The sequence below is a fragment of the Rosa chinensis genome, chromosome 2 (genome assembly GCF_002994745.2).
Source record: "Rosa chinensis cultivar Old Blush chromosome 2, RchiOBHm-V2, whole genome shotgun sequence".
Classification (NCBI taxonomy): domain Eukaryota; kingdom Viridiplantae; phylum Streptophyta; class Magnoliopsida; order Rosales; family Rosaceae; genus Rosa; species Rosa chinensis.
The window spans coordinates 25,967,512-25,980,456 of record NC_037089.1 but is presented as its reverse complement, the minus strand read 5'-3'; the positions used below and the strand labels follow the sequence as shown (position 1 = coordinate 25,980,456).

The window sequence follows — 12,945 nt, the reverse complement described above, 5'->3', positions numbered from 1 at the left end:
ATTAGAACTGTTGGATTTATCTCGAAATAGTTTCACTGGAGTGATTCCAAAGTCTCTAGAAGCACTCTCATATCTCAAGCATCTGAATCTGTCTTTCAACAGACTCCAAGGAGAAATTCCAAGCGGCGGTCCTTTCAAAAACTTCTCTGCTGAATCATTTGTTTCAAACCATGGACTCTCTGGTGGATCCCAATTTCAAGTTCCACCATGCAAAAGAAAAACTAGCATATCTATCTTGAAGTATGTTATTCCGGGGATCTTGTCAGCAATGCTTCTAGCGGCCTCCATATTTTGAATGTTGATGTTACGCAGAAAAAAGAATGCAACAACTGCAGCACATATTATCTTGATGCCTCAAGTTTTACGCAGAAGGGTTTCATACCAAGAGCTCCTATGTGCGACAGATGGATTCAATGAAAGCAACTTACTTGGTATTGGGGCTTTTGGCTCGGTATATAAAGGAACATTTCCAGATGAGATAGATGTTGCAATAAAGGTTTTCAATTTGGATTTAGAAGGGGCATTTGCAAGTTTTGAGGTTGAATGTGAAATGCTAAGTAATGTTCATCACAGAAATCTTGTCAAAGTCATCAGTTGTTGTAGTCAAATTGATTTCAAAGGTCTTGTATTGAATTACATGCCTAATGGGAGCCTTGAGAAGTGGTTGTATTCTCAAAATTCTTCTTTAGACTTAGTGCAGAGGTTGGATATAATGATAGATGTTACATCGGCATTGGAGTACCTTCACCATGATTATGAAGTACCTATTGTCCATTGCGATTTGAAGCCGAGCAACATCTTACTAGATGATGATATGGTTGCACATGTTGCTGATTTTGGTATTGCAAAACTCTTGGGTGGAGGAGATTCTATGACTCAAACCATGACCCTGGCCACAATTGGGTATATTGCTCCAGGTGCTGTGCTCTTTTAGTAATCTTTCAATTCTCTATATTTTCCTTAGTTATGAAAGTTTTTGTAATTTTTTTTTTCTGTTTTTAAATCAATCTTATATACGCAGAGTATGGAATGGAAGGAATAGTGACCAGAAGAGGGGATGTGTATAGCTTCGGTATTGTAGTGATGGAAACATTTACAAGAAGGAAACCAACTGATGAGATCTTCATTGGGGAAATGAGATTAAGTCAATGGGTTGCAAATCACCTAGTTGCAAATGCGATAGTTGATGTTGTGGATGCTACTTTACTTGGAACCGAGGAGGATCATGAGTTTGTGAGCAAGAGGGAGTGCTTATCATCTATTATGAGATTAGCTGTTGCTTGCTCAGCAGAATCACCAGAAGAGAGGATAAACATGCAAGAGGCTGTAGCCATGCTTAAAACAATCAAGATCAAGTTTTCAAAGCAAACTGCAGCAGGTGTGGTGTTGAACTGTCATCCTGCTTGGTAACCCTTTAATGTGTCGATATATCTTGGCTTGCCATTTGATTCTGTACCTAATTATGTAATTGTATGATAGTATGGTTCGGACTCATGTTTGGTTGGTAAGTTGCTCCTTTGCATTCAAAAATAACTTCCATCTAGCTCCTTGCAGTTTTGTAGTTTCTGTGTTTTTCTGCTTTGAGGCTAGCTGCTTAAATAAACAAAAGCACTACTATTTTCTCAAATTTTTTTTATCTTTAAGTTGTCAAAGTAGTCATCATGGTACAATATAAAACTAATCTTGAATCCTTTGAAGTTTCCTGGTGGAGGAATGCATGCACCTAAGTTGAATGAGATGAAAATGTATGTATGTACAAAACTGAGTTCACTTCAAGAGCAGATGCACATCCTTCTCTCATCTCTTCAAATCAGAACTGAAGAGATGAGAGATTGTTCAAAATTGGAGTCATTTCTGGAAGCGGGATTGCCTTAAATTTAAAATTGCTTGGTATTCTATATTGCAGAAGACTGATTGCAAATCGAATGAAGTGTGTTCTAGAAAGCCTCACATCTCAGAGAGCATGATAATCGGCTTCAGTGTGTGAGGAAGTAGTCGAGGAAGTAGTCTCATTTCGTTGTCTAACACCTATTGTCTCTTAAAAACCTGACACTGATTCGTTGCTCTAAGCTCCATTACTTGCCAATTGCAAAACTTTTGAATATCCTTTGCTAGACCAATGGTGAGTTCCAAAAAGAGCTTCTAATGTTGCTTTGTTTACTGTCTGTGCTTCTAAATTTAATTCCAGTTGTAAATTTAAAAGTGCTTATACGCCTGTACCTTTGAATTGTTTCTAGGTGCTTTCTTAGCTTCTATATTCTTTGTCCTTGTTTTATAAGATAATCCCACTTCTGAAATTCGAATCACTTTTCTATTGCTGTTGGACTAGACTGCTCAGTTTTCTTTTCCTTGTGTGTACTTTTGATGGTCCTGACTGAATCTGTAGTGGAATTAGCTATTTTCTCTCTTTACCAGGGTTTCCCACTCCCCTGTTTCGTCATAAGTTAAAATTTTGCTTTGTTATTTAATTTCTTTGATTCCACATACTTAATATTTAGTCATTCAGATTTTGATAGGTTTTTCTAGTGTTGATTTTAAGGGTTTTTACTAGTACCGTAGTTATTTCTCAATTGCTATCCAAGTTTGAATCTTTCAATAGTTGGTCATATATAACAGCCGGTGAAAAATGGCTCTGAACAGCAGGCATCATCAACCTCAATATGCTATCTGGTATTTTCTCTGGTTTTCCATTTCATCCAACCCTATTATGTAATCCATGTCTGAAATTGATGTTCCACTTCTGGCATGCTAATCTGGCTTTTTTCATCTTCTTTGCAAAACTGGTTTATCTTTTGTCTATTATTGCTTCGTGATACCCTACATGTAAGACTTGACCAAGATAGGGTTTTGCCTCTTTCCTGTGTCTTCTGCCTCTTTGCTGTGTCTTTGCTGATTGAGATTGAGATGGTGGGGAACTACTGAGTTTCAGGAGGCCAAAGAAGGCTAAAGCTGAAGAGGAAAAATAATACATTGATATGGGAAAGCTTCTGAAAATGAAGCTAGAAGAGGTTTCAGGTAGGACCATGGAGGTATTGGTGGATGCGGTTTCTTAGTTCGGCAGGGCTGTCCACCTTCTCCTATACTGAGTTGTACAATGAAGGGGTGAACAAAATAGCCAGGAGATTGCCTGTGAGGTGGAAGCAACTGCTGCTGCCTACCACATGAAATCATGCATAAATATACACCATGAAATCATGCATCTCATCCATTATAAAACCATATATAGCGCTTGAGTCTGCTTCTGTTTACATTCTTACTCGTCATGAATAACTGAAGGCGACTAGCACTCAGAAAATTATTTTGAATAGTGAGCTGCAAGAGTAAGCAGCATATATTCCTTAATTAATCCTGTATCAGTTCAGTTGGTACCACAAAATGAGTTGTTGGGGTTACTTTTTTGACGTCTTTGACAAAACAGAGGTGAAACATTTTCTACCTTCTGATTTTGCAGGTGAAGGTCTACAACGCTCGCAGAAGGATTAATTCATAGTTTAAATGACACCCAAAAAAGATGTAAAGCAATTGGATAAATTGTGATTAGCATCCTGATTGTTATTAGCATTGTATTGTGGCTTCTTTTGGTGGAAATCGCAAGCACAAAAGTACAAGTCTGCCTCTCTTCAGAGCTCGTATTGGAAATCACAACCAACTGATGAGAATTTTGGAAAAGCTAAACATCACATGCTTTGTGCAGCCCCCAGAGTTAATCTCAATTGAACTAAATTCGATGCTGGATGATCAGTTCAATCATAGGTATGCATTGCAAGCTAGCCTAGGATTTATGAGGTGTCAGGGTGTTGTACTCCAATCATTGTACCATTATATGCCGTTGTTGTGTTACCTCAGCAATCTAATCATATAATGCAGCATATTCTTTATCATGATGTTTCACATATGAATTAACCTTGTTTAGGAAGCACAAGAATGTTTAGCTAGTGTAAGCTCCTCATCTGATAATCTCAGTGATAGCTTTCAATGGAAAACCAAAATTGCAACTTTCTCGATGGTGGGAAGATTGCAATTTCTTCTGTAATGCAGGACAAAGGACAATAGATACCAGAAACCATTGATGAGAGGGAATCATGATAAAACAATGAAATTGTTGGCTCTGTGAATATTATGCATGAAATTCTTGAGTATGCTAAATCTTGTTGTTTTGTTCTGAGTACTTGTTGCCAGATGGGTGGGGAGTTAGACAATTTGGGAATTAAATGTTTCAGCTATGTTTACTAGTTTGTGATATATTTTTCGTCAATACCATAACAGCTATGTTTACTATGATCTAATATATGGTTTGGTTGTTGAAAACCAGACTCTCGGGCTCAACCTGTGTCATATATTGAAAAAGAAAATCAGAACTGAAGCAACATTATTGAAAAACATGTCTATTATCTCTCCCCATACACTTTCGCCAGGTTTTAGAATGTAACACGTCGTCAACATTGATCACAAGTCCTCTTTCTTGTGTCTTTCAGTATTCATGCGATGCACCATCTTCTTTGTCCTCGTGTTTAGCTAGTTTAAGCTCCTGGTCTGATGTTATACCACCTTATTCCATCTGGTGGGTACAATTTTCAACGGCAGGCTAGGGTGGTACTAGTTCAGCAAATTGTGTCCCTCATCGTCTACCACCGCAAGGCGTAACTTCGGTTAAAAATGCTGGTCCACTAGTCTCTGGTTTGCTTGGGTCTCTAATGGCACAAGGTGTGATCTCATTGAAAAACCCAAGCAGAGGAGGACAGGAGGGTGCTAGTTCACTAAATTATGTACCTCTTGTACCACAGCAAGGTGGATTGCCTGTTCAAAATGCTGCTGTTGATGTTCCAGTAGTAGTTCCTGGTTTAATTGATTCTTTCCTGGCACAAGGAGTCATTTGGTTGAAGTAACCCGGTACGAAAAGAGGAGAAGGATGTTGTGGTAGGATGTGAGTTCTCCGGCCTTGTTCTAAATCTGCGTCGTGAATCTGTGGTAATCGGCTTGCATGAGGGTGGTCTGCCAAGGCAATGTAAAAGCTGTGGCCTCCGGTTCAAATGTGAAGAACAGCACAGCAGCCACATGGATTGGCAAGTCAAGAAGAACCGTATGTCCAAAACCCGCAAGCAGAAGCCCTTTCGTAACTAGTGATAAAGAAATGGTTGTTCCTGCGGACGAGGATCAAAGTAAATGTTCCTTATGCAGAGATTCCTTTGTTGAGTTTTAGTCATGAGAAAGATGAGTGGATGTATAAAGGTGCTGTTTTACTTGAATGCGCCTCAGGGGGCCAGCGCCTGAGATGGATCGATCACAGTTGGGTCCTATAGTCCATGTCAAATGCTGGTCGGAGCTGTTGACATAAAGTTTCAAGGCTGTTCATGTCCTCTGCCAAATCTTTTGTTTTGTTTTTGAATTCAGTTGTGTATCAGGGGAATGAGAATGTAAAATACATTTGAAATAGCAAATGTAATTAAGTTCCTGGAGTTTCCAAAGAATACTCTTCCAATTTGTACTCTTTTTGCTTCTCTTTCACATTGTAATTGATCTTTTCAATAAAATTGACGTCCATTTCTCGAAAAAACTATACTCTTTTAGTCTCATGTCTCAATAATAACATGTACCTCGGTTCAGACAACAAAGAAACTGAATCTGGATACTGCTCTAGTTTACCATTGAATTTCTATTGTCAACACATCCTGAATGGTAATCTAAGAAAATAATGGAAAATCAAAACTGCATTCTATAGATGAAGGATTGAAGAAACAATATAAAAGTAGAAACCTATCTAAATTGCATACAGAATCCTGTCGTGGTCAAAGAAAATTACAGATACAAAATATAAGCATCAACTAGTCTGGTCTCATCTAAGAGACAATAGCAAGGCCTTCCTAGTTATATAAACTACTAACAGTCGTGACGGATTCCCTACAGGGCCTTCTGGTCTCATCTTCCATAGAATCAGAATAAATATCAATCTACAGTATATCTCATCTGACATTGTTCCATTAATCCAAAAGAACATAGTCAATGTAATTTCGACAGAAGAAAAGCATTTGTAACGTTCAGTACCTTTTTCATCCCACTCAAACTACTACAGCCACTTTCTCTGCAACCCCTTTTACAAGTTTCTGTGGAGAGTCACTCTCAAGACTTCCAGTCTTCACATCTTTGGATTCCTCATACGCAGCTGCATGTATACCAAGTGCAGCACGACCAGATGGATCGGGGTTCTTGAACCATTCTGCATCCCACTCCACAGCTTTTGCTGTGCTGCATGCCACACTTGTACCACCAGGAACTGTCGATCTCGCAGCATTCTGTCCATAAATAGCAAATTGAACATACTCAGGTAAACAAACAATGATGCAATTCAGTCAACTGACATTGTAAGAGATGAGAGGAAAGATGGTGGCTCACCTTTGGAAAATATTTCTCAAAGATAATCCTATAGTAGTATCCTTCTTTTGTAGTCGGAGTGTTTTCAGGGTAGACAAAGCTTGCGTTCATCAGCATCGAATCTGTTACCTGTCCAGAAAAAAAATGAAGAATTATTATTCAATGGAGCTAAGGAAGAAGCAAGCATCTATAGTGTCTGTTTTTTGAGTTTTTTCAAAAGTGCACCTCTAACTTGAAATAGCGAACATGAAATATTTTCATAAAATGGTTAATTTTATCATGCTAACTTTGCGAAATTATGTTGCAAAACTCTTAATCTGGACCACACAGTTCAACTAGAATCGCGGTTGGTTGGGGCATGGCAACATTATATAAGACCTAGTTGGAAAGAGAAAATTTCGGTCCAAAATGAAAATGCAAGCAAAAAATGCAGCATACTTGTTTGTTTGCATGATCTTTCAACCCGTCAATCCAGCTGTAACCGACACCATCACTAAACTGCTCCTTCTGCTTGTACAAGATGTGCTATAACCCAAAAAGAGAGTGGAAAAGTTGAAAACATATTAATTCTTGCATGAATATATTGGCACAAGTATCCAGGAAGGTGAAAATCTTCCAAGAAAAAATAAAAGAATATGCAAAACGATAACCCTGTATAACTAGATTAGCATAATGGTTGGGCAAAAGTAAAAAGTAGCAACCTTCGGTAAATATGGCTTCTGATCATCATCAAATGCTTTGCGTAAGACCCACTTCTCAATTCTTCCAAGATCAGGCCTGATCTGCAGTTACAAATGCAAGTATTCTGATGAATGAATATTATAATAACTTTCAATTGTTATTAAATTTGGCAAACAAGGCAATCCCAATAATGTCATTGCAGCATTGAAGGTATAATCTAATAAGACTAAGCATACCATCCCTTAGATTAGGCATAGCAGGATATGTCTGAAACCTACAACTCAGCATAAAATGGATTCATAAATGGCAGAATTCATAACACACATGAACATGTCATGAAGGACAAGAAAAATAACTTCCGTGAGGGAACGGGGAGAAAATAGTTGTATATCTATATCCTTTGATAATAGGAAAAATGTCCACATGTGCTAGATCATTTCATAGAATTGTAACAAGATATCCCTATCCCAACAGTTTATAATGAGCAACCACTATGCCAAATGTCAGTAGGCTTCAAATCACTACATACATGAACTGTGTATAAAATTGGAGGAACAACAAAGTTTAATGATTGCTATACCATTTTCCATTCTGGATCAATGTCCATAGTAGTCTTGATAAATTCTTTGTCGAGAAACGGTACACAAGCCTCAACACCCCAAGCTGATGTCGATTTGTTGGCCCTCAGACAATCATACAGATGAAGACCTTTAATCTGTTGAATAGTCACAAAATTTCAGTCAGAAAAAGAAGTCATAATAGCTATCAATGGGTACTAAAATTAAATCCAGTAATATTGCAAGTATGTAAACATATGGCACAAAAACAAGAGAAGAGAACAATCCAGAGATAGTTTACAGGGAATACCTTCTAGCATGTTTCTTGGTGAAACTCCTCCTTGTTTGGTGCCTTGTGGAAATACAAGTAGCCACCAAAGATTTCATCCGAACCTTCACCAGAAAGGACCATTTTTACTCCCAAAGATTTAATTTTGCGAGACATAAGAAACATTGGAGTGCTGGCACTGACAGTGGTCACATCATATGTCTCAATATGGTAGATAACTTCTTGAAGTGCATCTATGCCTTCCTGAAATATGAAGCAAAGAAACAAATTATTTCTTGGGATTAATATATATCCAGGCCTTTGTCTGGGATTATTGATGTATCAGAGAGAGAGAGAGAGAGAGAGACAAATTATTTCTTGGGATTAATATATATCCAGGCCTTTGTCTGGGATTATTGATGTATCAGAGAGAGAGAGAGAGAGAGAGAGAGACAAATTATTTCTTGGGATTAATATATATCCAGGCCTTTGTCTGGGATTATTGATGTATCAGAGAGAGAGAGAGAGAGAGAGAGAGAATCAGGATGAACGCAATTTGTATTTCCAATCACCAATTAATATGAATATTCTGAATCCTATTTCAAGCAAACCATAAATATTCAATAAGGTAAAATTAAAACTGCAAAAGGATTAAGTTAAGAAAATCTAATTTCCACCGTGAGCCTTAGTAAAAGTATTCTTTTTACATCCCTTATAAATTACCTGAACAGTAAAGTGAAACTCGTGATGATGAGTTCCAAGATAATCTGCAACTTCTCTTGCTGCTTTCAAATCTGGAGAACCCTGAACATTGAAAATGTAAAGCATTTAAACATAGAGAAAAAGTATCAGAAAGACAATATCTTAGTTAAAAATTGACTACAAGAAAGTACATCTAAACCTTTCCCGGTACCAAAGTTTGCATTGCAAAGGCTATTGAACCCTAACACCAAGAACCTTTCCCTTAACCATTAAACATACCAAGTTAATAACTTATTATTGCATTTTGATGCAATTAGGCCTAAACAACAAGAAACCCAGCCATGGTTGAATTTTTATACTTGTTTAAAGAGGATTTAGGTTCTCTACCAAGTTTATAAACAGACATTTCTTGTTTATAAAATGAAAAAATTGTGTAGGTAGCATTTTCTAGGCACTGTTGGGGAAAAAAAAATAGAGAGGATGGGAAGACACCATTCTGGTTATATAAAAAGAAACTGCATTTGATCAAGCGTCAGATTTGGTTATCGAAAATCAGAAGTATAATTACCTCCAAGCCAACACAAAAGGTATGTAATTGTGACCCCCACTGACGTGCAGCTTCTGATTTAGCCAAATAGCGACAAGCCACAGCAGCAACGAGTGATGAGTCCAATCCTCCAGACAAAAGAACACCGAATGGTACATCTGTCATAAGTCTCTTTAACACAGCCTACAGAATTAGGAAAACAAAAAAAAATGTAAGAATATTATGAAGCTAAATAGTCAAAGCAGAATGAGGCACGGAGGCCATTTAAATCTCTCTTAACAAACCACATATCTGATGATCATTCATAGCTTTGATCCAAAAAGCTAAATTGATATCTATATCTTTTGCATTAGACACCATTACTTAAAGCACTAGTTAAACTGTTACACTAATATTATGATATAAGGCAGGCAGAAAGAAGGATGTACATTATGCAAATTTTCAATAATTATACCAGACATAAAATATGAAGAGGGAAACGATAGAAGTAGGAATGTATATTCCAATATAACCAATATAAGTACTAATATATATCAGAAGCAGTTTCTCAAGAGAAGTCAAAGTGAGCTTTCTTTAATATAGCATATTCATTTCAATTTCAAGCCAACTTACCAACAACCTAGTTACTCTATGGGTTCTGCTATTATCTAGTAACTATGCATATTTAACAAATTGGGTTTAGTGAGACAATTAGCCTCCAAATGCAGATATAACATTACCCGTTCTATCACACTACGAACTGAGCATAAACACATGTTTAAGTCTCAAAGATATGTATGGCTAACCATAAAGTGAGGCAATAAAATATATCAAACCCCAATCTCACTCGAATAAAAAAAAGAAAAAAAAGTAAAGTAAAAAAAGAACAATCAATCTCAAGTCCTCCTCATCGGAGTTCCAATCAAGCAAGTTCGTCAAGTCACACCCAACTAGCACAGCTGCACAGCAAGTAAATAACTCCCAACACTAATATTACCAGTGAAAAAAATGGCATCAACCAACCTCTCCTTTTTAAGATTTCATTTCAATGCCAGGACCCACACATAGAACCAAATATAACAAGTTTTTGGTAAACAAAAGGAATGATCTATATAGTAATCTCAGTAAGTTCCTCAAGTCTCCTGTAACTAGCAGAGTTGCATACCAACTAAATAACTCCCAACACTAAAATTAGCACAGAGAAAACTGGCACCAACCAACCTCTCCTTTTTAAGATTCCTTTCAATGCCAGGATCCACACAAAGAACCAGATATGACAACAAGGTTTTGGTAAACAAAATTGCAAGAATGGGGTTTGATCTCTTACGTGATGGTTGCAACTCATGAATAAAGATAACAAAACAAAAAAGAAAAGAAGTAGGATTATAGGTGGTGCCCATCAATGCATACCTTCTCAAAAGCCTCGCGAAAAACAATGGGATCATAAGGAGTCGATGGTATCTTCTCCAAAAACCATTGTGGATTGTACCACCTTCTCAGCCCTCCTGCATGCATAAATTTGTAAATACGTACAGGTAGTTTGAACAACATCTAAAGGCATAAAAAGTTACAAATTTCTAGATTCAGCTACGGTGTACTAAGAAGAAGCATCTTGAAAGTTATTAGTTAACGAAGTGAATATACAAAAAGAAAGAAACTTCTGAACTCAGACTCGAGAGTTTTCTAATTTACACATACAGATACTAAGTCTTTCTAGTGATATCAAATGAAGCTCATATATTTTCTTATAAAGTATGTCCAAACCCCAAAGTTTAAAATGTATAATAAAGTTTGCTAAAATGTTTTTGTTTCTTCAAGTGAAATAATAGAAGCATTTATTCCCCTGCTTCTATATCGCTGTCAAATGGGTAAAAACATCATAATAAGAAGTATGCTGATCTTAGAAGATTTATATTAAAACTTTTGCTGACTAAAAGGCTGTTAGTTGGTTTATGAACCAAATCATTATTAGTTACTAGAGCTAAATGCCCAGGAGGAAAAGATATGAATCTTTCACAATCATCACTTATAGCTTTCATTTCTGAAGCAAACCAAATTGATCCTGCAAAGAAAATATAAAACAGCTTAAATGTGCGAGATAATTAAAGCTTCAACATATCTAATGATCAAAGGTTAAATAAGAATGATCAAGGCTTCAAAGGAGGGAGGTAAAAAAAATACTATAACATAAAAATAAGCCACAAATTCTTTTATCAGTGCAAAGAAATACTGCAGCAGCAGTCTACCAGTTTGGTTGCGCAAAATCGCAATGCTAGTTCACGTTTGCTTTTAGAAATGAAGTTTTTTAACACGTGCAAAGAAAAAACGAAGCAAATTCAAGCAAATGTTTTGACTAGAAATCAATTAAAGAAATATCGGTTGCTTTTTAGAAACACAACTAAAGCTTACACTCGACCTACCATCAAGACCCCCCAACCCATGTACAGTGGGGTTATGCCAATAGCATCTCGAGCCGCCATGAAAGTATCGTCTCTTGTATCAAGAAGGACAAAGGAGAACATCCCGTCCAGCATGTCAACAAATTCTTCCCCATGTTCCTCGTACTGCCAAAGATATATGTTTGATTATATTACTAAATATGGCAGAATAGAAATACACAGAAAAGTAAGGGAAGATATAACGGTTTTTGTTCTTAATCCAAGAAAAGGTTAGCATTTACGTATGGCTGATGTCATTGATTACTTACAAGGTGCGCTATCACTTCACAGTCACTGCCAGTTCGGAATCGATGACCCTTCAATGTTTCTCTCAACTGCTTGTGGTTATATATCTCACCATTAACCTATAAGCACAGCTCCAAATATCAGTAGAAGATTAAGTCAATGTAGTCAGATAAATAAATCAGCCAAACCAATATCACGAAACCAATTTTAAACTCTGAAACAACTCAGCTTAGTAAAAGCCTCGAAAATAGAAGTTCATTAGTATCAAAGTTAATCATCAGTAACAAATTTCTGTTGCTCACTCAATCTAAAACCAGCTGCCACTAGCACATGTATTCTTTAATTTTCCACAGACCAATAACCATAGATCAAAATAATTATATAGCATAACAGAGCTCAGAATCCACGGCTCAACGCCAGAGTTCAAAACGCAAGCTAATTCAGATAACAGATTCTATTTCTTGTGGTAATGAAAATGCATCATCTCCCAATTCTAGCTAAGCAAACTGTAAATTTCATCTTTTGTCCAACACAATACAAACTAATCTTCATCGGAATCGAAGTTTGAGAATGCGAAGGTGAAAGGGAGTACCGTGACAATGACGGTCTTGTCCTCGTTGTAGAGCGGCTGATCTCCTGAGGCAGGGTCCACAATAGCCAATCGCTGATGAGCAAGGTAACAATCCCCATGGCAATGCAACTCGCTCCAATCAGGACCGCGATGCCGTAAGGTAACAGATGCTTTTAATTCCTCACTATAAATTTAACAGATTCCTCTAGTTTATCAGCCCGAACCATAACAGATCAAGATAATTGGAAACTTCCCTATCACCATTCTCAGCCTCAACAACCGATCGACACATAGCTCCAACCGTTTTTTAATATGAACAAGGGTCGGAAATCAACCAAGGGAAGCCCAGATAGCCGCCGTGAAAAGCAATTTCGGCGGTGGCCGAAAACACTCCAAATACCAATTATAGAAAGACGTCGAGCACGACGAGAGGATCGTTTTCCATACCTCATACAGCATCGATTTCAACCGGAGTCGCTGGAATTTGCAGAACATTCACCGGAAAAAAAAAATCAAAGCTTTTGAAATCCAAATCTCCTCCTCCCGGGTGTCGAAGTCTTCTTTCCACTGTCAATCTAAACCATTTT

At 37.2% G+C, this 12,945-nt stretch overlaps 1 protein-coding gene and 1 pseudogene across 2 annotated transcripts; one reads left to right on the top strand and one right to left on the bottom strand.

Moving 5' to 3' along the window:
• The first annotated feature begins 7 nt into the window (after positions 1 to 7).
• Positions 8 to 1,979, top strand: LOC112185753 (probable LRR receptor-like serine/threonine-protein kinase At3g47570). Of its 2 annotated transcripts, XM_024324076.2 has the most exons (3): positions 8 to 917; positions 1,022 to 1,378; positions 1,907 to 1,979. In XM_024324076.2, exons 1-3 carry the CDS (start codon positions 296 to 298, stop codon positions 1,912 to 1,914), a joined length of 987 nt encoding a protein of 328 aa, XP_024179844.1. In that variant the 5' UTR covers positions 8 to 295; the 3' UTR covers positions 1,915 to 1,979. The 2 variants fall into 2 exon arrangements, with proteins under 2 accessions (XP_024179844.1, XP_040369810.1); XM_040513876.1 differs by lacking the exon at positions 1,907 to 1,979 and having other exon boundaries at positions 1,022 to 1,798.
• A 3,711-nt stretch (positions 1,980 to 5,690) lies between these two features.
• LOC112185774 lies at positions 5,691 to 12,547 on the bottom strand (annotated as a pseudogene).
• Positions 12,548 to 12,945: the final 398 nt, after the last annotated feature.

What these genes read in the sequence shown, in the direction of transcription:
- LOC112185753 (XM_040513876.1), top strand. Translation starts at nt 296, where the DNA reads ATGTTGATGTTACGCAGAAAAAAGAATGCAACAACTGCAGCACATATT. An exon ending in AATTGGGTATATTGCTCCAG is followed by an intron (nt 918 to 1,021) that starts GTGCTGTGCTCT and finishes TTATATACGCAG; the next exon opens with AGTATGGAATGGAAGGAATA.